Below are 23,580 nucleotides of genomic sequence, written 5' to 3'. Positions count from 1 at the left end.
TTTTTAGGTCATGTGACTTTTTTAACGAAAGAGAAAGAGAGAGTATCTCATGATTCTTGTGAATACATTAATGTAAAGAAAAAAATTATGTAACAAAAGTTTCTCTTCAAAATAAAAGACTTTTTGAAAAAATGTTTATTCCTCCTACAAGGAGAAAAAATTCATTGTGGTTGAAAAATTTATAAGAAGGCATATTAGTGTTTCAAAAGGTAAAAAAAAATTATTTGGAGAAAAAATCATTCTATTTATGGAATTCGTATCAAATTAGGAGGAGAACAAGCAAAAATTATTTTGTGATTTGAAAAGAGAGAAAATTAGATATTATTTCTTTCAACCTCATTATTCTTCTAATTTCTTTCTTCTTTTATTTTGTCTTGATTTTTTGTATTTGTAATTAAAATTGTTTTTTCTTATTTATCTTTAATTAAAGTTTATATATATTTTCTGAAAAAATAATTTAAAAAGATGATCATATTTAGTTTCTTTCCTCATCAATGCTATTAATCTCATAATTAGTGTTATTTATATTATTTTCTTAATTAATTTTTTTTCTTTCTTTTAATTATTTATTTGAAGAAATTAGTTATTATAACTTTATAAGAATTACACATGTATTTTTACATAATTGATTTGTCTTTTTTAAATTTTTTGGATCATTCTTCATCTCAAAGTTTCTATCTATATGTAACAATAAAGCTAAAATAGAAAATGTGGGGTGACACCTTCTTAGCAATAGATATTTATTTATTCTTATCAATGTTTGTGACATTTTTTGTTATTTTTTCCTTCAAATAATTGTTGCCTCGATTTTAAGTTTTAGTTTTTTTTTTTTAGCATTTTCTAATTTTAAAAGACTGAAAAATTTATATTGAAAATTTATAAAATATAAAAAATGATTTATTTAACTCCTATCATCATCAATATTATTATTAATTTCTTTTACTTTTTCCCTTAATCTTCATTTCATCATTAATGTAATTTATATCATTTTCTTAGATATATATATTTGTGACATTTCTTAGAAGTTAGGATTACTATTTATTTAATTTTTAAAAAAACTGAATTATTTTGCCATACTAAATACAACATGTTTTATTATAATTACACTCAATATATTAATCAATATGTTGTACGAATGAAAAGAAAATTATCATTTGACAAAAACAAAGGTTAAAATATAATTTATTATGATTAAGGAAAGATAAAAATATTATTCCAATATCCATAACCATATTTAATACATTAAAAATTAATTGAAAAGCTGTAAATGGAAAATGAATCATTATTTTTAAATTTTTGGATTTATTTATTCTTATCAATTTTTTATGACAATTTTGATTATATTTTTCTTTAAAATAATTATTGCCTCGATTTTTATTTTTATTTTTAACATTTATTTAATTTTAAAAGATTGGAAATTTTATGTTAAAAATTTAAATAATAGAAAAATGATTTATTTAACTTTTATCATCATCAATACTACTACTTTATTTGACGTTTTTTCTTAATCTTCATCTCATCATTAATGTTATATATATAATTTTGTTAAATCACTTATTATTTCTTTTTTAACTCTTATATATATATATATATATATAAAGTTGGATATGTAAATGATGATGTGACATTTCTTAGAAGCTAAGATTACTATTTATCTAATTTCTCAATTTTTTGAGTTCTTTTATCATACTAAATACAATATGTTTTATTATAATTACATTCAATATAGTAAACAATATGTTCTAGGAATTAAAACAAAATTATCATTTCAGAAAAATAAATGTTAAATTATAATTTTATTATGATTCAGGAAAGATAAAGATATTATTTCAATATCCTATAACCGCATTCAATACATTAGAAATTAATTGGATATAACTGTAAATGGAAAATGAATCACCATTTAAGGAAAATAAATATTTGCAATACCATAATAATTAAGGAGAGAGTAAGATATTATTTTAATATCCTAATTCGGAACTTTTAATCTACTACTCAATAAAAAAGAAAATGCATTTAATAACATTAAAAAGTTATTAGTTTAATATTTTTTCTCATTCTACTACTTCAATTCAATCAAACTTAATTTTAAAGATAAAATAACAACTCCATTTTAATTGTTATCAATATATTTCAAAAAATTATCGTGAAAAAGGTTTTCTTGCACCTTATTTTAATTTTCATATACTATTTTTTTTTTTGTCATTTTTCAATGATTTTTTATTTCGATTTAAAATATAGTGTTTATTCTTAAAACTCTGATGGTACAAATTAAGGTGGAGTAGAATATAATAAATGATGATTCTTCTACTAAATAAGAAGATATAACAAAATTGAAAGGGTGAATATTTTTTTTTTCAAAAAAATAGATAGGAAATTCTATTAAGGCATCATTATGTAATTATTCAATATATTTTTAATATAAATTTCATTTGCTGATGCATTTGTTTAGTACTCCCTCTGTCCCTAATTATTTGTTCACTTTTCCTTTTATAGTTGTCCCTTATTACTTGTCCATTTTGACAAATCAAGAAAGAGCAATATTTTTTACCTATTATACCCTCAATTAAATCACTAATTACATTGAAAATTGCAGAACTTTTCATCTACTTCATAATTAATAGGGGTAAAATGATAAACTTACTATGTGATTAATTGATTTCTTAATAAATTTGTCAATTTAAAAGTGGACAAGTAATTAGGGACATAGAGAGTATTACAGTGTTATTTCACATTACGAGATATTTCTTAGACATTTAAGGAGAATGGTACACCGAAATATATATTATATATTAAAGGATCAACTTCATGCAATGGAAGAATTTGTTATTAGCAAATATATTTTAACTTATTTGATAAAAAATATATTCTTGCTCATTTGATAGATGTAAAATTTGAAAAGGTTTTTTTTTTTTTACAATCTTCATAGTAGTAAAACAAATTAATCATCGCGCGAATTTTTAATGATCGCGCGATTAAACAACAGAGTAAATATAAAATTAATCAAAAATATTTAATTTTTAATGATCGCGCGAAGTGCGACCAAATTCTTTAGTTTAAAACAAAAAGGTAAAATTTAAATGGGTCTACAATAGAATTCCTAGAAATCCAACTTGAAAAATTATGTTAAAAATGGAAACTAAAAAGTAAAATAAATTTAATTGAGAGTTATCCTTCGTTTGTCCTATTTTATGTGACACTTTTTATTTCTCGAGAATCAAATAGTTTAAGTTTGATCGCAAATTTGCGTATGGTATCTTCAATTTTTAAAAAATGAAATTTATATATTTGTAAACTACGTAAAAATCAAAATATTATAATTCATAATAATTAATAATTCAAAATATTTTAAAGATCTATGAAACATTTAAGATCAAAGATAAACTGAAGAGAGTAAAAGGGGAGAATGGAAAGTAGAAAAAAGGGAAAAAAACGAATATATAGAGAGAGAAACTGAGGAAAAAAAGTCAGAAAAGTAATTATTCATGTGGGTTGTTGTATATGTTGAAAGACACGTGTACAATTAATGAGCGACAATGAATTTTATAGTACAATTTGAAATGCTTTGTGTACAACTTTGTAGTGCCGTGTTCGTCCTCTAAAGTCTCACTTCTAATAAGGAGTAATATAAATAACAAGTATAAAATAAAGTTGAATAATTTTACAATATAATTTCTCAAAGTTGGATGATATTTTGAGATATTTACTCGAAAATTAAGAGAAATTTAACGGTTTTGGAATTATAAGACTGTAAGGGAAAAATGGATTAATCCATAGATAATATAAAAAGCATCTATGTGTTATACATAGTACATGTGTCTTTGTGATATGAGTGGGGTAAGCTTAAGAAAATTACATATTTGTCCTTGTTGGTCCTTCCTAACTCCTTACATAGTACATGTGTTTTGATATGAGTGGAGAGTAGTACTTGTTTAATGAGGTGGGCCCCAATACAGTACAACTTGTATTACTTTTGGTACATCTATTTGATCCTGTGTTTGTCCTTCTAACTGTCATTTCTAAATAAGAAGTAATATATATATATATTTGGGCCTAAACTCCCTTTTATAATATAGTAGAAAGATATATATTTTAAGTTAATTATTATTATTTATAATACTTTTTTGGTAATTTTAAAGTGATATATGTTACTTTTTCTGTCCCAATATATGTGAGCCTGATAAAATTCTGAGAGTCAACCTATTTTATTATATAGCTTTTAAATATTTTAAATTGGTAATTATTGTAATTTTTAATGCTTTTTAAGTCATTTGTAAATGATATATTAGGACTTTTTCATTTCGTTGATTGGGACTTTTCCATTTGTGGAAAATTAATTAACGAACAATAAATAAAACAAATGAATCAAAAGGCAATAAAACTGATGAAAGCTAGAGATATATTTGAGAAGATGAACTAAAAACAGAGAAAAAAGTGTAAGAGGTGATGGTCAAATGACACGTACTTTGTTGCACAAGTAGATCTAAGTCCAAAAACTGACACGTATGTATATTATTATTATTATTATATTAGTATTAGGAATAGGCACAAATTTTAAATTTTCTGTACTACCTTTTTCGTCCCATTCCTGTCATACAGCTTTCATTGCATTTGGTACAATGTACTACCTTTTTGCATTTGGTACAATTTATGTAGCAGTGTTCGTACAACACAAGTCCCATTTCTAAATAGGAGTAATAATAAAATAATTAGATCGGTGATAGTCCGTGCTTAGCACGGGCCCAACATTCTTGAATTTTGATTAAATAATTAACTAAATTATTGATATTCTTGCATCATTATAAGAACATTGACTAATAAAAATGTTAATAACTATCGTCATCGAGTTCAAAACAGTAGAAAAAAGAAGTGGACATAACTATTCTCCTAAATCAGGTTGAGAACTATTTTGAGGTACACAACAAACACATAGGCAAATAATACAACATTAGTTGAGGTACACAACAAACACATAGGCAAATAATACAACATTAGTTTACAGAGAAAATAAAAAGGGTCTTATTTATATTATTAAGGTTTACAAGTCTGCTTTGGAAGATATGATAAATCAAGTGTAGGCACATTGAGCCTCTTTTCCGATATATCTAGAAAGAAATGAATTCGGTCTTAAAGGTAATCCTTTTTCGATACATCTAGAAAGAAATGAATCCGGTCTTAAAAGTAATTCAGAGTCCGCATGGAATGACATAAATCTGCAGCTCTTGTTTGTCCTCCATTTTGCTTTTTGTTTCATATGCTGAGCCATAAAGTTAGGCAGAGCACTCGAATCTGTTCCAAAACTTTCTTCAATATTGCAATGTAATACTCCAAATAGGGCTAGGGTTTTTTGGCGAATTCAATATCTAGTATGAATCAGGTCAAAATGAGTAACATATGTATGAAAAGTTTGAGCAAAAAATAATCAGTTCAATTTAAGCCTCCCCCCACCCCACGACCCACCCATAATATAGAAAAAGAGATAACCTTTGCATTTGCAGATAAACAAAGATTTTCGTAACCGAAAACAAAAAAATCAAAATCAAGCCAAAACTCATAACTAATGACAATACCTTTTCCTCCTCAAGCTTCTTCATATCATCACCATCTCCAAAATAGGTGGAAATTCAAATGTTTCATATGATACTCGTACATTTCAGCACATATAACTTTGAGCAAAAATAAAAAAATAGCTTTAGTTCATTTACAAATATCACCACTAAAGCTCCTGAAAAGAGTTTGGAGGAGAAAATAACATCAATTTTATATATATACGTATGGCTGTGTGGCTTTTAGTTTATACTATTAAATATGTAGCCGAATCAAAGTTTTTCTGTCTTTTTTTATTGCAGCACTCGTCTCAGGGTCAATGACCTTTATGCTTTTCATTTTCAAAACTTAAATCATACATGCAAATTAAAAAATATATAGATTTTTTCTAAGATCAATTTTTGACAATGCAGTGTTCATCCATCATTCTATCGCCCTCAAATTAAGAATTTGTATCAACTTTAAAAGCAGGTACTCTATTTAATTGGACTAACAGAAATGGAATGTAAGCTACACACACTAACCTTGTTGTGTCATGCATAGTCTTCCTTTTGCAATAGAGTACCATTCTGAAAATTCATTTGTAGTCCTTTTTTCCATGTAGATGGTAAATTATATTTACTTTTGTAAACAGATTAAGTTAGTGTGATGCTGACTTAGCAAAATAGGCATACCTCTATCTGAAGTAATCAGTGGGAGTGGGAAAAACTTTTCTGCTACATCATATCTACTTGATATTAGTCTCAGTATTCAGACAAACGATATTTAGACACATCGAACTTATTAGATTAGTCAAAATTTCTCATTTTCCCTGCCTCACCTACTTCAAAGATAGAGGTGCAAGCAGTTGTTTTGTAACCGCGGAAGTATGCATGTCCTGCAAAATAGTAGGAGAGAAAGTAGTGTAAAGAACGAATTTCTAGATGAATAGCTTTCCAACAGTTTGCACAAATCATACTGTATGACCTGATATAATATGTGTATATTTCATTGAATGAAATCTAATGTAAAAAATTGTACATGTACATCAAATACATTGAAATTTGTAGACCCTTCAAATCCTCCTTGTATTTACAATGCAAAATTTCAACTCGTCTAGGAAGCACATCCACATCATAAGTTCAACACGACCAAAAACTTCATTACACGAATTTGTAACATGACCAAATTAGCATGAGGATAAGATCTCTTTGACATACCTCAAAAGAAGTTGCACAAAATGCTACAGCTTAACGACCCCATCATGCAACCTCAAGCTCTGCCAATAGCTTGGCTGAGAAACATAGCTCTTGATGATGTTAAAGTTGAGCGCCCTAATCTGAAATATGCAGTAGAAAGCAAGAACTGTTAAACCTGCACAGACTTCACTACTTCACTGATGATTAAACACCTACCAGCCAACAAAGACATCATGAAAGTCCTAGTGTTCCATAGTTATAGTCATGTTTATATCAGTAAAACCATAACCACACGCATTTCAAATGATGGTAGCAAAAAAGTCAAACAAAGTTCTCTTAATCAGAATTCTGAGAAGTATTCTTGGTTGTGCTGATCTACTTTAACATACTTAACATTCCAGCTATTAAACATGAAAAGAAAGTACATGAGAAATAGTTGTCCCCCTCAAGTGTGCTATATTTTAATTGTTGGCTTCATTTTTTACTGGTGTAGACATTGTTGTGCAGTACATATGAACATCCCCTCCAACATAGCTAAGTTTTACCTCTTACGTAGAACATCAATACCAACTTGATGCTAGTTCATTCTTTTCAGATGATAGGGAGAAGAATTGAAGTTTAAAAGACGAAATATCTACTTAAGTTTAAATATTGAATTAAAAAAAGGTCATCAAACAAATAAATCTATTGCAACCAACTTAAGGCTCATTCTGTTTTTCTTGACATCTCTCAAAATCAATCAAACATCTTTTGTCACAGAGAATATACAAAATGCCTTTCCATCTCATAGGAGTTAAATTCCAGAAAACTCTCCATACCACACACACAAATATAAATATATAGAATGTACATAAAAGGAGAAATGATACTTGAATTTTAATGAACATTCATTTTAACTTAGCGGTCAAGTATGTTTATTGAATTTACATTCTCAGAGTTCCACTGCAAGCTTTGAGGATGATGTCAATGCTCATAAAGAAATTCAAAAAATATGGAGAGGGCACAAAATGAAATCAATGAAAGGTTTTTTATACTGCACATTGTATTAGACATTCACAATGCATAAGTAGTTGAGGACTGCAGAAGTCAGTAGTAATTACATTTAGGATATATGATACAGGCACTGTAGCATCACAAGGACAATAACTGGTGCAAATGTAGTCAATGAAGATGGTGCTTTCCTGCAATGACCACACATATATTGATCACAAATACAGTTTAGTAGAAGTAAATGTTGTACCTTGTATATGAGAATTTTGAAGTACACCTGTGAAAGGAGAAAAAGAAATACAAAAATTATTCAGTTGACTAAGGCATATTATCAAACACTTCATTTACTTCAATGTAACATGACCAAAAAACTTTGAAGTACCTCATTTCAAAGCTAACTTCTTAAGAAGCAAGAAAAATATAGCAATTGTAGGAACTATTTTTCTGTATTTCCTTATAGCAATTGCTGCTACAGAACCTTTCACATTCAACTGTTGTTAATTTCTGTTGGGTTTTTTTTTTCAATATTGTGTTGTACTATATATTGGAAATATATAATCTTATCTTTCTCATATTTGATGGTTTACTGGGTATTTGTATTTCCCACTTTTAGTGTTGGAAATCTGTGGTTTCCCTATTGATAGTGCGATGATGATTGATGTTATGTTCTCTCTGTTTATTTGCATGTATTGTTAGGTGAGTCTAGAGATAAGTGATGACTTTAAGGTGTTCGATAATATGCCAAAGCAATTGAATAACTTTGATTTTTTTATTTTTACCCACATTTGATGTGTAACATACTTCTCTATCAGTCCATTGCGTATTTTCTACTTGTTATTATTATTTAGTATTAATAAGTGACAGTTGGGAGGGATGAACACAGCTACACAAATTGTACGATACAACTCCAACAAAGCATACAAAGGTTTTGTAATTTCAAGGATAAATTGGTTGATACAAAAAGATATCGCGAACAATAGAAATAGAGAAAATGATAAACCAGTGAAGAAAAGTTGTTAGAAAACGCACCTACCTGATCAGCAGTAGCAATAGCATAATTGTCGTTGGAGTTGACTGGAATTCATTGGAAATGAAATTGATTGTCCTTGAAGCTTCAATCTTCATAGAAAACTGAATGAGCCAAAAAGGAACTCATGAAAAATAAGATTGTTAGTTACTGTAATACGGTGGAGAAAAGCGATTTGCTTTCATTACCAGTTGAAGCATCCACAAGGTTTGTAGTGACCCCGAGAACATGCTGTTTTTTCAAATCTGCTTGTCCACCCTTGTGCTTATATCTTGCCATATGCTAGAAAAATAAGAAAACAACATTAAAATTAGTCGTCAAATGTATCAATATTAGCAGATCTGAAAGGGAAACAATTGAAAGGAAGAAAGAAAACGCATGCACTACTTTACATTCACATGATCTTTTCTCATTTTTTTCAAAAATGGAACTTCTCTTAAGATGGAACTATACGTTTGTTCTTTCTCCGAAATCACTTTCGAGTTGTCATTACTCCACATATAGGCTCTCTTTGTTATTTTTCTAAGTCATTCACAATACAACTCTCAAGTCAAATTAAAAATTAAAAATAAAAATAACTCCAACTATAGCGAGCTCAAACTTTGCACAAATAGGGAAAAATTGAGAAATTCTAAAAGAACGAAAACCCACAAAAAAGCTCCAGATGCACTACAGTACTACATCACACGGTCTAGTACATATACATTTTCAAAACATACATCATTATATAACACGAAATTGGGAACATGAAAGTGCAAAATTCTACCATAAACTACTCAAAAAGCATAAAATACACAATAAGAGAACTGAAAATAAAATAACCAACAGATTGTGACTATAAAAACGTGAACTTGCAAAGAGAAAAAGAGAAAAGTGAGAAGAATAAAAATGGGAAAACCAATTTTCGAACAACCATGAGTAAATCAAACCAAATTAGTAACATGCAAGAATAAAATCCTACAACAATGCATTCAAAAATCATAAAATCAAATAAATACCAAAAAGAAGTGGAAACAAATTAGGAATTGAAGGATAAAAATAGTTATTTTACAATCATCACATAAAATACATGTAATCTTTAAAGAGGAAAAAACAGATGCAGAGCAAGGGCAAAAAGACTCACCTGTTTCAAGATGAAAAGAGAAAGGGATAGAGATGATATACTTTGCAAAGAGAAAGACAATTTATTTTTATCAAAAGAAGAGAAAGGGATAGAGATGATATAGTTTGCAAAGAGAAAGACAATTTATTTTTATCAAAAGCAGAGGTAATTGCAGAGGTAATTTCAGTTCCTTACACGTGGATATAAAGCAACTATTGCCAATAAAAATAAAAATGGGCCAGACAAAAGACAACACACGTGTCACCAAACAGAGTACAGATGTCTCTATTACAATGAATGCACCAAAATTAATCTTCACAATACCAAAAATGTCCTTATTTGTTTCATCACATTTTCAGCAGAAGGTACAATTATTTTAAGCTGTGTTAGTCCTTTAGAAGTGGCACTTCTAAAAAAGCACAAGGTACAATTATTTTAAGCTGTGTTAGTCCTTTAAAAGTGCCACTTCTAAATAAGGGTAATATTATATATACTTAGAAAATGAAGAGAAGATATAATGGAGATGAGCAATGTCGGCCCAATTGTAAACTCGAAACTAACAGCTTTAATACATCGACTACGTTTAGTTCAAAATCATAATATAACTCATCATCATTTCCACAAAGGTAATAAAACTCTTAAAAATTAAGTGACTCTGACTCGAATATTCTATTTTAATGCAGAGAATTGCTCCAATAGACGGGGGACCAACAATCCAACATGAATTTAGAGAGCAAAATAGAGTAACCAACCTACTAGCACGAAAAGGAAGGGAACTAAAGCTACTACGTCTACTATAGAACCTCTAATGTTGTATAATGCTAATAGTGTTTCAGTCATTTCTGATATATTTGATGCATATGATATAAATATATATATCATCATTTTACAAAAAAAGAAATGGAGATAAGTCAAATTCGATAAGTCTTGGCACAACACTCTCAATATAAAATTCTTACATACAAGATGATATCAAGGCAAAGAAATGTTATGTGTGGTAACCAAAAAATTAAGGCTAGAATTACTACCAAGTTGTAGATATCTGGAGTCTCATGTGGCCAGCATTATTGTGACACAAAGATTGTAATTGCGAAAGAGGAGCCTCAGGACAACATCACAAATGAAAAAGTCAAAACGCAAACATTTAAATCACTATTACATAAAGTATCTACTGGACTTGAAATGATTTCGTGTTGGATGCTTCATTTGCACACCAATATAGTTATATGTATTAACAATGATTGAGAACTTCGACTACAACAATGATTTTACAATTAACAATAACATTCAATTTTTATGATAGACATTAACAACTATGCTAAATAGTGATTAGGTTAATTTTCATTAACAATATCATTCAAATCTAACATACAATTTTTTTGTTAATATTTGACAACACAAATATACTTAACCAAAAGTTTGAGGGTTTTATTGCACTTTTACTCATCTACGAAGGACCATATACATCCCAACACCAGCTCCCGTCCACCCCAAACCGGAACTCAGCCGCCATGGAGGAGGAGGGAGGTGGACCCCGGCTAAGTAAGAGATTTTCCGATAAAGGAGGAGAAGTTGATTATAAAACCAAAGCTGGTACAGCGTGGTCTCACTCTTTCCTTAACCAGAAGCCTTGGCATCCTCTCTCTTACCCAAATCAACGGAGAAAATGGATTGCCGAGCAGACTCATGCTCAGAGAGAACTACGAGCTGAGGAAATATCCCGCGAGGTTTTTACTCTATTTTCAACCGACCCATATATCCAATTTCCCTTTTCATTGGCGATTTTCTCGATTTGGGGTTTTTTGTAGTTTGCTTGTTAAAACTGATTTCAATTTGGGTTCTGTTTTTTTGTGATTTGGGTTTGTTTCAGTTTGATTGATTTATCAAATTTCTTAAGTTAGCTTACTTTTTTTTGTGGGTGGATGTGTTTTTTCAGTATGCTCAAGAACAGGAGTTTTTTCGTCAGACTGCTCTCGTCTCCAAGAAAGAGAAAGAAAAGGTAACCCAGTAAGTAGTAGCCACTGTTGTTTATTTACTTGTTTAAAGATTAGAATCAGTATCATAATCCTTAACAAACAGACATAAGATTTTGGGTGCCTTAAGATGGGTATATTCAATTCAGGCTTGTAATTGATATGAAACCATTAGTATTTGGAAATGTGGATTGAATATGTGGTATTCCAGGTTGTTTTTTGGGGGTTTTGACTTGGTTGTGTGACATTTTGTTAGATGGAGATGATGAAAGCTGTTAGCTTTATGTATGTTCGACCACCTGGCTACAATCCAGAAAGTGCAAAAGCTGCCGAGATTGCTGACAAAGCAAGAGATCAGGGGCAGGGGCATGGCAGTACTTCTCAAGACACATCTGCAGCAGGGGCCTCCACTTCTGGGTAATGCTGCTAAGCTGCTGTAATTTAGATGACTCTTAATATCAATTTTGTTAAAAAAAACTGAAGCGCAATGTATCATGATTATAAAATCTGGACTCACTTTGATTGCTTTAACTCTTTCATAGGAGACCTGAAGTGCCACCTGATCAGGAGAAAAAAAAACCAAGGGCAAAGGATATATATGGCCGTCCATTGCCAACAGAAGAAGAATTTGAAGTGCTTAAAAACGCTCCAAGGTATGTTTTGTTTTCCTTCAGGGCCGATAACCAAATTATGAAGCTATTTGTGATATGAATTTTTCAGTTTTAAGCTATTTGATTGTGAGTTGAGATTTGAGAAGGTATAATAGTTTACCAGTTTGGTTTGCTAAAGATTTTTAGAACCACTTGTTGTTGTGGCAGTTTTATGAGCTATATATATACTTCATACTTGTTCTTCTTTCTTTCTCCCTTTCAAGAAGCTGTATGGAATCAAAACTAGGAAAAATGTTTGTCTTGTGAACCGTAGAAGAGAGCAGTTCTCCCTTAAATCTCAATCAGCTTGCAGTATTGACTATTGAATTTCAAACATTAATTGGATTGTTGGATAGAACTTGGAGGAAAGTAGATACTGATAAGTAGGGATGTTCATGGTTATGGTTAAAAAACCAAACCGAACCGCAATCCGAACCAAACTGATTAAAACAACCGATATTTGGTTAGGTTTGGTTTTAAATTTTGAAAACCGATATTATTTGGTTTTGTTTTGGTTTTACTAGAAAAAAAACCACAAAAATAACCAAACCAAACCGATAAATTAGATATATAAATTTTATAATTATTTATATATTATTCATAAATAAAATATAAATATTTTATTAAATTTTAAACAACTTAAGTCTTTAACTTTACAATTTTTTCAAGTCCAACACTTTAGCCCAACTATAATAATCCTAAGTCCAAGTTCATTAAAATCCATTTTAGTCTTTACCTACCCTACTTCACATAAAATAGTCACACTTTCTCTTAATTGAAACACTTTGTTCGTGTAATGATAACTCTAGTATTGTTTAATTGCTTAATTGAACTGACAATTGCTTTTCTGTGGAGTTTTCATGAGCTAGATGTTTGTATCTATCTACGTAAGTCCTCAAAAAAATTACTATTACTTTCAAACCGGATAAACCAGAAAAACTAAAACAAACCGACGGTTATTTTTTTCGTTTGGTTTTAGAAATTTAAAAAACCGACTAGATTGGTTTGGTTTTGGTTTTAATCAATAACCGATCCAAATCGAACCATGAACACCCCTACTGATAAGACCATGGATGGAGTAATTTGTCTAGCTATAACTCCTCAAAAGTTGATTCTGTAGGTACTTTTTTTGTGGTCGTTGTAACAAGTCAAAGCTACTCATCACTTCTTCACCAAGATGGTGTTATTATCCTTTCACACAGTTATTTAAATAGACTAAATCTGCTTGCTGTCGGCGTGCCTTTTGTCATTGTTATTGTGTAAGCAGTTTTCACCTCCTTTTTATCAATGATGCTACTACTTTTCTACTGTCCTGGTTTTGGAACTAGGATCCGAGCTACAATTAGTGTTATACAGGATGATGAGAATCTGAGACATTCCACCTTTTTTGGTTAACTAACTTTATTCATTAATCACCAACCAGTATTTACAAAACCATAACAAACCTAATCACAGTTTGTTACCAAACAGTATAAAAACTCAAAGACATCAACCTCTTCTAAGGGAGGAAACTAAACAGAAAATGTTGAAGTCTATTTCTAATGGCCATAGGATCCCTCATATTACACATGTATGCTACCTCTCTGGCTACACTATCAAGGACCTTCTCTTATCTTCAAAAGTTCTCTGATTCGTCTCTGAAAGTGAGTGTGGTGCATCTAAGGTCCAATGTATCCATAAGGTGAGTGTTGCAGAGTAAGTGTTAAGATGGATGTGTTGTCATACAAGATTTGATAAGCTTAGAAATGAGCATGTTCGGTATAATTACAACCAGCACACTTAGAGGATAAAATAAACAGAGTTGTTGTCCTAACCTTTTTCTGGTCTTTGATTGGCTTCTTTGGTGGTAGTTACTCAAATAATTTCTTTCCAATGCATAACCAATTTTTTCTTTGAGTTAAAACATACTGTGAATGATGTAATTGCGTGATTGAAGATCTTTTTGGTAACAGCTATTTATCTTTCTTCTGTCCTTTTTTTATTTTTTTTCTAATATTGTGTAACTAAACTTATGGCATTTTTTGCCTTGCGATACCAAGATATATTTACACAAATGATTGTTCTTCACCTCTAGGCTGGAAACAGGCATAGTTGGAAGGGCCAAACCCTTTGGAATTGAGATACGTAATGTCAAGTGTGTCAGATGTGGAACCTTTGGCCATCAGAGTGGTGATCGTGAATGTCCATTGAAAGATGCTATAATGCCAAATGAAGAGAGTCGAATAAAAAGAGATGACCCTTTAACTGCTATCCTGGCTCAGACAGATGCTTCTGAGGTAAAGTGGTCTATGTATGTGTGTGCGCATGTACTCTTTCTTTTTCATATCCCCCCCCCCCCCCCCCCCCCCACACACACACATCTATCTGTTGAAATTTATTCAAATTCTTAGGGTTTAATTCAACAGAGGTAATGGACCGATGTCTAACATAGACTTATGACTTCACCAGCTGACCTCCCAGAAAGAAGAAAAGTTTGGGGGAGAGTGTTTAAAAGTTAAAACAGTGAACTTAATGGAGGTAGCTTCACTTTTTCAAACAAAGTTAATTTGTTGAACTTGTCACTAGAAGGAAGTGGGAACCAGAGAATTGGAAGTCCTTTTGGAGAAACAAACGCCCTAGCATAGCTCCTTGTCTATTATTTAACTATGCAATTTCACTTAAAGCACCTGTAGGTTGATCCATAAGGATGCCAAGCCTCCTCTTTGAACTTGGAGCTCTAATCTTGGAAGGTTATTTTGTTTCTTGTAGTTTGTAGAAGTCAAGGTGTAGATCTGTCTCATCTTTCCAATTGCACAATTCATTATGTTTTTAAGTCTTTAGGCTCAGTTTCATTTTTCTATCTAAACCTCTAGGATACAACCTCTAAAAGTGTGAGGTTGGATACTCATGTCCGCTCATGCGTTCCCAAAACCAAGTCGAGACACTCTTTCTAGCATACATATGTCTACTATCAATATGTACACATGTTTTCAAAGCCAATTTGAGAAGCTCATTCTAGGATGTGTATGTTTACAATCAAGTTTGCATGTGAACCTCAAGATTTAGTTCCATGTGCTGGAGGATGTTGAAGTATATGATAACCCACATTGGGTATATTAGGGCACTCAACAACTTGAAGGGTTTATAAAGGTCTTGATCTGCCCTGCTCATTTACTTAAGGTTTTTGGTTGGGTACCTACATTTTTTCCACAAGCTCACCAAAACAAATTAAAGGAAATGAAAGGAGTAGAAGTAATGTATGAGTTGTGTAGTTGTCCTGGAAAACCAAAGTCTTAAACCTCATTAATTTTAAAGATTCTTAATTAAGGGGTGAACCTGGCCTGTGAGAATTGGAAAGGAGCAACATGGAATTCTATGGAAAAACCAAGCCCCCTATATCTTGTTATGGTTGCATGAAATTTGTCTAGCACAAGAACACCTGAGGATAGGGGACTGAATTTGTGCTGCAGATAGATGCATTAACCTATTTTGCATAGTTTGGAGTTGCAGTGGAGCTTTAGAATGCACGGAGTTAAGATAGTAATTTGACTTATATTACTCCCTCTGTCCCAATTTATGTGACTTACTTTCCTTTTTAGTCAGTCCCAAAAAGAATGACACATTTTTATATTAAGTAACAATTTTACTGTAAAATGTCTATTTTACCCTTAATGAAATGATTTACAGCCATACAAATTTCTATCATTCATTTTGAACCACAAGATTTAAAAGTCTTCCTTTCTTTCTTAAATTTCATGCCGAGTCAAACTACCTCACATAAAATGGAACAGAGGGAGTATATTTTAGTAATTGTGGTTAGATAATATTAAAATAAAATAATTAAAAATGCTATTTTGATAGAGAAAATATAATGGCTTATCAAAAGAATATCACATCAAAGCTAACGTTGTATAGAAATGGAACAAGCACCTTGAGACGTTCCAAAATGAAACGAAAGATATAAATTGTAATGGACGGAGTATACATTTTTGGGCTTTAGTTGGTGATGCCAAGAACTTTCTAAGATAAATCATTTGGAGCTGGTACTGGAAGATGACTTCAAAACAAATGATGAACATGATTCACAATCCCAGATGGCATTGAATGAGAAATGTTTGAAAGAAAGCCGATACGTAGTATAACCCATAGTTGGAAACTAGGAATGAATACTGTGTGGAAAGTAAGGAAAACGGGAAATATTACCCTTCGGGGTGGCCCAGTGGTTTGAACTTGGGATTTCCATGTTGGAGGTCTCAAGTTTGAAACCCCTTGCCAGCGAAAGCAAAGAGTTTGCCTTTTGGGTCGAGCTCGTCATACCAGACTTGCCTAGTGCGGGTTACCTCTCCTATGTGGTTTGCAAGCTTATTGCATAGGAGCGGGGGTTTTACCCTGTGCACACCCAAAGGGTAGCGGCTGCGGGTTTACCTTGTCATCAAAAAAAAAAAAAAGAGGGAAATATTTGACTTTCTCATGAATTTACTTTTTGAGGCGCTCAGAGAAAAAAAAAGATTTTTTATCATTAATACTTTGTCCTCCTCTTCTACTGAAACAATCAAGGGAAGGGGCTTTCTCTTCTTATGTGTTCCACAAAAAAAGTGTAAATTTCTTTTACCAAACTAAAAGATCCTAATGTCTCGTTTGTCTGTTGTGCGGCCTTCCCTGCAGCCTTTGAAGTGGGAGCTCAAACAAAAGCCTGGAATCAGTCCTCCACGTGGTGGGTTCGAACTTGACGACCCCAACCAACAGATAGTTGCTGAGGACATATTTGATGAGTATGGAGGTAAATTCTTCTTTTTGTGCCGTGGTTGTTGAGCTTAAATTCTTTAGTGGTGTTTTATGTACATTGAATCCTAATGCCCTGTTTGCTGTGCAGGATTCCTTACTGGGGATAATGTACCTGATTTGCTGGCCAGCTTATCAAGCAAGCCAAAGAAGAAAAAGAAGTCCAGCAAAAGCAAGAACAGAAAGCGGTCTTCACCAGCCAGAGCTGATTTACGTGATGATAAAGAGATTAGTTCATCTTTGGATGATGATGGAGGAAGATCACTGAAGAAGAAAAAGTATAAGAAGTCTCTAAAGCAATCCAAGTCTTCTGGTGATTCTGATGGGCATCAGAGACGAAGTAACAGACAGAGACATCCACGGTCAAGTTGGGGAAAGCATTCTGAGTCAAGTTCAGAGGACAATAATAATGACAGGTACCAGAGGAGTAACAGACACAAACGTTCACGGTCAAGTTCACCCGAGCCTGAAGATAAGGAACACAGGAAGAAGAAGAATCACCACCATTATCATGACTCAAAGGACGATGATAATGACATGCATCAGAAAAGGAATAATAGACAGAAATGGTCACGGTCAAGTTCACCCGCGCCCGAGCCCGAGCCCGAAGAGAAGGATCACAGGAAGAAGAATGATCACCACCATTATCATGACTCAGAGGACGATGATAGTGGGAGGCGTCAGAAAAGGAGTAACAGACAGAGAGGTTCACCCGAGCCTGAAGAGAAGGATCACAGGAAGAAGAATCATCGCCACTATTATCACGATTCAAAGGATGATGATAATGACAGGCATCAGAAAAGGAGTAACAGACACGGACGTTCACGGTCAAGCTCACCTGAACCTGAAATTAAGGATCACAGCAAGAAAAATCATTACCACCATTATCTCGACTCAAAAGACGATGATAAAGACAGGCATCAGAAAAAGAGTAACAGACATGGATGTTCAGCCGAGCCTGAAGATAAGGAATGCAGTAAGAAGAAGAATCATCACCGTCATTATCATGACAGAGAAGACGATGATAAGGACAGGCATCAGAAAAGGAGTAACAGACGCAGACGTTCACCCGAGCCTGAAGACAAGGAACACAGTAGGAAGAAGAAGAATCTCCACCATTATCATGACAGACGACGATGATAATGACAGGCATCAGAAAAGGAGTAGCAGACACAGACGTACGTTCAAGGTCACCTGAGCCTGAGGATAAGGAACACGGGAAGAAGAATCACCATCACCGTCATCATCATCATCAGCGGCATAATCATTCTGATTATTCATGACCATGAAGCTTTAGTATCTAGATGTTTTCCTCCTATAAAAAGAGCTCTAGGGTCCACTTGTAATGCAAAACAGGTAATGGAAGAAATGGTCGTGTAAAACCATTGAAAACAAAGTGATCAGTTCAATCACGGAGTTAGCTCTATGCACCTCTGTCTATGCAAATAGTTCATTTCGTATGGCTATCAATTTGGGATTATTTGACTGAGTTTTCTTTTGTTACCAGCCTTTCTGTTCCTCCTATGGGCTTAGTGAATGCGAATTTTAATATAGTTTGTCTCTGACTCTGAATACTGAGGTGATGTGATTGTTTCAACAGAACTAATGTTAGAGGTGCTACTTACTGGACTCTTGTCATTCTATTTAACAAAGCTGCGTAGATCCTCCCAATAATCTAACAAACGTAAAATACCTCCACTATTTGACGGTCAAATTCATATTGCCAGACTATTTTGGGTGATTGTTAGGTTGATATGTAACATTTATACAGTGTGGTTAAATTTTACAAGAAGATAAAAGGAATTTGGAGAGTCTTATGTAATTAAATTTGCAGGGAAGCAGAAACGTACCATTTGTGTATGAGCTTAAATATTGGCCAAGTATGAAAATTTGAATATGTCCACCATGCATTCTTAATAGCCACAATGATTTCTGATTTTCCAGTGTTGTGTTTTGGTCATTTAACTCATAAGATGAAAGTGCAGTAAACTTATCCTTTAAGCACAAAAACTTGCATTTGAATTAGGAGCATGTTTTCAAATGGAAAAATAGAAAAGAGGCAAAACGAGAAATGTAGGTGGTTCGTCCAATATGGTGGACATTTTTATGTGCACAAAACTAGTAATGTGTGTTTACGTTTAAGACCCAAAACATATAAGCACGTTTCAAAAGTCACCTCCAACTACGGTGGACACTGGTGATTTTATACCAACACTAGGAAAAGACAATCAAGATTTAGAACTATACTTCTTTCCCCATATGCAGTTAGTAGAAAACATACCACTACCTTCCCTAACCAACCAGTAAAGACAATCTTGAACTTTTTTCCACACATTTGCAGTTGTGGAGAAACTGATTCGGTAACTTGCTTGCAATGAACGAGCTACATATTCTAGTAGACGATACAACATGTTGTAAGTGTGATGATAACAACACAGGGGCGGCTGGTAAGTTAAAAAAAAAAGNTACAACATGTTGTAAGTGTGATGATAACAACATCATCTATTCTTTGAATGTAGATGGACAATGAGAATGCAAGAAGAGCTGGAAAGATAGTCAGAATACAAAGTGCACAAGGACCAAGTGCGTACATGTTTAAGTTAGATAAAAGAGCGATATTAGAGACAATTCATAAAAGAGATGACAAGGAATTAGAAATAATTTAAGGGAGTAAATGTAAATATGGAGGTAGCTATCGCACATATAAAGAAGGAGATAATTAAAATGACTATATTCATAATTCAAACTCCAAATTAATTTTGAATAAAGATAAATAAAATACAAACTTTTCCACAATAACTTTGACACTAGTAATGACTTTTGTTTGATTATGCACAATATCCCCTAAGTTGAAAATAGGATATTCCATATTAAATTTAGTTATATTAACTTCACTCTTTATTATTAATTTGAAAATTAAATTTTCACTTCTTTTGGGGAATTTGTTTATCACTTTATTTGAAAATAAAATGAAAAATCCCAATACAACTTGAAAGTTATATTTAGAATTTGTAAAATACCTAAACTTTGTTTTCACTTTCACCGTTTTTATTTTCAATATATATATTTTTTCAAATTTGGATGTGACTATTATGTTATTTGAATGAGTCTTTTTAATTAATTCGATAGGCTTTTTTTAATTATGAATAAAAATTAACTACATATCGAAAAGATTGAGACACCTGTCTCATCGTTAGTATAAATGGCATATACATCCCAAAATTTGGACGACAAGAACATTAATGTCTTAAAAATATAACAAATACTAATAATTAAATACTATGTACGATAGTTTATAGGCATATTTGTTCTTTTTTTCATTTTACGGACATTCTCTTCACGTAAAGATCATGCATTTTCTGATCAAATAACAGAAAATGATAGAAAAAAATTAGTTGAAATCATAAATAAAATATAAAGAATTGGAATAATGTTAAAAAAAAATTTTAAAAATCATAGTTATATTTTGTCCCAAAAAATAATTTTTTTAGCTCCTAAGAAAAGCTCACTATTGTTAAACCCTACCCCTGCAAAGAACACACAAACGAATTGCAGAAAAAAGAAAGAAAAAAATGGCTCTTTGCAGAGCTCGAATGGCTTCATCTTTCCTTCTTCGCAATGTCATCAATCGCTCTTTTTCTACAAGTACTCTCTATTTCTCTATATTTATTTCTATCTTTCTCAATCTCTACAATTTAACCCAATTTTTGTTGTTTTTTTAAAACAATGTAACAGGTCCATTTGAAGCAATGATATCGAAAATGAAACCATCGAAGGAGCTGGAATCAATGATGGATCAGTTCTCATTAGATATCAGTTCCCAAATCGGAAGTTGTATGCCAATAGGTATGATGCGAATCGGAACCCTAATTCATAATATCGAGATGCGACCTGGGCAAGGTGGGAAATTGGTTCGTTCAGCTGGGACGTGTGCTAAAATCCTTACGGAACCCAATGCTTCTACGAAGTATTGTGAAGTGAAGTTACCTTCTGGTGTGAAGAAATTGATTGATGTTAAATGTAGGGCGACGATTGGGCAAGTTTCGAACCCGGAACATGGGACGAAGAAGTTGAGGAAGGCTGGACAATCCAGGTGGCTTGGACGGAGACCGACAGTTCGTGGTGTGGCGATGAATCCAGTGGATCATCCACATGGTGGTGGTGAAGGGAGGAGTAAGAGTAGTGGAAGTCATGGAAGGGGTTCGTTGACACCTTGGGGAAAACCTACTAAGGGTGGGTATAAAACTGGGCCGCTTAAGAGGAAAAAGTAGTTCTTTTTTGCTTTTGGGTGGGCATTTTGATGGATACTTGTTTGTCCATGTTACGTTTTCTTGATGAAGCTTATGAGGAGACAATAATTATCAGCAAATCAAGTTTGAATCTTGTTTAGGAATGATGGAGTTTTTTTCTGCATTTTGATTAGATAGAAATTGTGTTACTTCAGGTTTGTTTTGAACTAATGGTTACGCGAAAGATCATTAGTAAATACCTTGTAAGCTATTGTTTTTGTAAGTTCTGAGGATTTCTTATGCCTTGATATTACTCCCTTGTTATTTTTACCTGGGAATAGGTAAAGATGATTACATTTCATTTGCTTAATATAAGTTTCTTTCTCCATGCTGCTATATTATATGTTCTGTACAGTTCTTATTTTCCTACATGTGGAGGATAACTTGGATTGTGTTGATTCTTGCTCTGAATTTGCAGAATTAAAGGTAAGGTGATCTTTTTTCCCTCTTATAGTCCATTGTGTTTGTATGCATCCACGGAGGAATATATATGTATTTCTGTTGCTTTTGCCTGTCCATAGCATCTGATGAGGAAGTTTCCATCTATATATTTATATAAAAGAGGACCTCAGCCTGATGACATTTGCAGATTGTCTCTTGCTCCAAAGTATTAGTAGACATAATCCACTTCTTTTCAGTTGGTAATCTTAGTGGGTTATCTGCCGTTCCACAGGCTAAAGCTGCGTCACATGCCAGGTGCTGATTCAGAATTTGTTTCGGTGACTTATTTTACTTTCTTCGTTCTTAGTCACCTTGTGGGCAAACAATTGGAGAAGTATGTATGACTGGTGAAGGATCAGAACAGAATTTCCCAGGGAGGGAAAGGTCCGTAATATCCCAGCCTTGGTGTCACTGTACTCAAACTTGCGGTAATGGTGAATTTATTTGGCTGTGATCAGAGTTTATCACTAACAACATCTTTACCTAGCGGAAAATCCTGCAGACGAATGAGAAACTTGTCTGTTGATTGGATCATTGTGTCAAGACGACTCTGTCAAGCTTGTCACATACTTTGGTGGGTTCTGTCCTCATGTTTTGCCACATCTTCTCTTGGCTATCTTCAAAAGCAACTACCTGTTAAAGCCTCAAAGTATATCATCTGCGAACTCTGCACCACTTCTCAGAAAACTTGATGCACTTCGTTCCTTGATCATCTTTGAATGGAGATATTCCACGCCTCTTGCAATTTGGAAGCAGTAGATCAACTACAGTAGGAGAACCAGCTCTGGGAAAACAGTTAGAAAAACAACTTAGTCATGCATGCCATGTTAGCTGCCTGTCTTCTCCTCTCTCGTTATTAAATTTGACAAGTTGTCGATATATCGCTTAGGCTTAAATGTTGGGAACCTGAGTGTAGTGTAACTGTTGCAGTTGTCTGATTTCTCAGTCAAGTTTACATTATTGGCAACATTTGAAGTGTTGGCCCCTCATGTAGTTATTGCTATTTCCAATGTGGGTAGCTTCTGTAACTGAAAAATAGTCAATGTCCTAGAATTTCAAATTGTTATGGAGTTCTGGAATTTGCAACTGCCTGAGAGTGACTATTTCTCGAAGATAGAGACGAAAAGTGGGCAGGTTAGACATTGTTCGTCAGGTATTCCGGGAGTTTAGCAGTGAGATCTATTGCAGCTTGTGGAAGTCAATGATTTCTGCATATGGCTTCCACATCATGATCAGAAAGCAATTGACATCTTTCATGAGATGATTGATTCGGGACTTACTCCATCAAAAGTCACATTTATCAACTTATTAACAGCTTGCAGCCACACAGGACTTTTGGTATTGCAGTCATGCTTGATGAGTTTGGAGTTCAACGTTCCACAGAGCATCATGTCTGCGTGGTTGATAAATTAGGCTGATCAGGGAAGCTATGAAGGAGAACATTTGTTTCATAAGCATTTGAACACATAAATAACGTGTTCATATAGATATGTGTTTCTTAACTATTTAAAATATATCACATTTTTAATCATACACATTAGTCATAATAAGGTGTAAAACTAAAACCTCATGCATGTTTTAATTGAGATTTGAGACTGATGTTTATGATCAAATGAGATGAC

The 23,580-nt window shown here is 32.8% G+C and overlaps 2 protein-coding genes and 1 long non-coding RNA gene across 9 annotated transcripts; 2 read left to right on the top strand and 1 right to left on the bottom strand.

The window, feature by feature from the left end:
• Positions 1–4,966: 4,966 nt before the first annotated feature.
• Positions 4,967–9,993, bottom strand: LOC125843340 (uncharacterized). Of its 7 annotated transcripts, none has more exons than XR_007443962.1 (8): positions 9,866–9,993; positions 8,931–9,024; positions 8,749–8,846; positions 7,826–7,906; positions 6,747–6,865; positions 6,072–6,424; positions 5,571–5,666; positions 4,967–5,363 (listed from the first exon to the last, which is right to left on the bottom strand). It is a non-coding gene; the product is annotated as an uncharacterized LOC125843340 (long non-coding RNA). The 7 variants fall into 7 exon arrangements; XR_007443965.1 differs by having other exon boundaries at positions 5,571–6,274; positions 6,368–6,424; XR_007443963.1 differs by lacking the exon at positions 7,826–7,906 and adding an exon at positions 7,966–7,992 and having other exon boundaries at positions 5,571–6,424; positions 8,745–8,846.
• A 1,254-nt stretch (positions 9,994–11,247) lies between these two features.
• LOC125841961 (uncharacterized zinc finger CCHC domain-containing protein At4g19190) lies at positions 11,248–18,695 on the top strand. The gene is given in 9 exon segments (XM_049521149.1): positions 11,248–11,571; positions 11,781–11,843; positions 12,074–12,234; positions 12,360–12,470; positions 14,542–14,743; positions 17,112–17,226; positions 17,320–18,355; positions 18,357–18,407; positions 18,409–18,695. Coding segments are annotated over 9 exon segments (2,058 nt in total). The 5' UTR covers positions 11,248–11,355; the 3' UTR covers positions 18,512–18,695.
• A 2,003-nt stretch (positions 18,696–20,698) lies between these two features.
• LOC125842451 (60S ribosomal protein L2, mitochondrial) lies at positions 20,699–21,769 on the top strand. Its single transcript, XM_049521748.1, has 2 exons — positions 20,699–20,873; positions 20,964–21,769. The coding sequence occupies exons 1-2, from the start codon at positions 20,801–20,803 to the stop codon at positions 21,497–21,499; spliced, it is 609 nt and encodes a 202-aa protein (XP_049377705.1). The 5' UTR covers positions 20,699–20,800; the 3' UTR covers positions 21,500–21,769.
• Positions 21,770–23,580: the final 1,811 nt, after the last annotated feature.

Source organism: Solanum stenotomum, chromosome 10, assembly GCF_019186545.1.
Source record: "Solanum stenotomum isolate F172 chromosome 10, ASM1918654v1, whole genome shotgun sequence".
In the NCBI taxonomy this organism is placed as follows: domain Eukaryota; kingdom Viridiplantae; phylum Streptophyta; class Magnoliopsida; order Solanales; family Solanaceae; genus Solanum; species Solanum stenotomum.
Note: the sequence above shows the minus strand (reverse complement) of the source record. Positions and strands in the feature narration are given on the sequence as shown.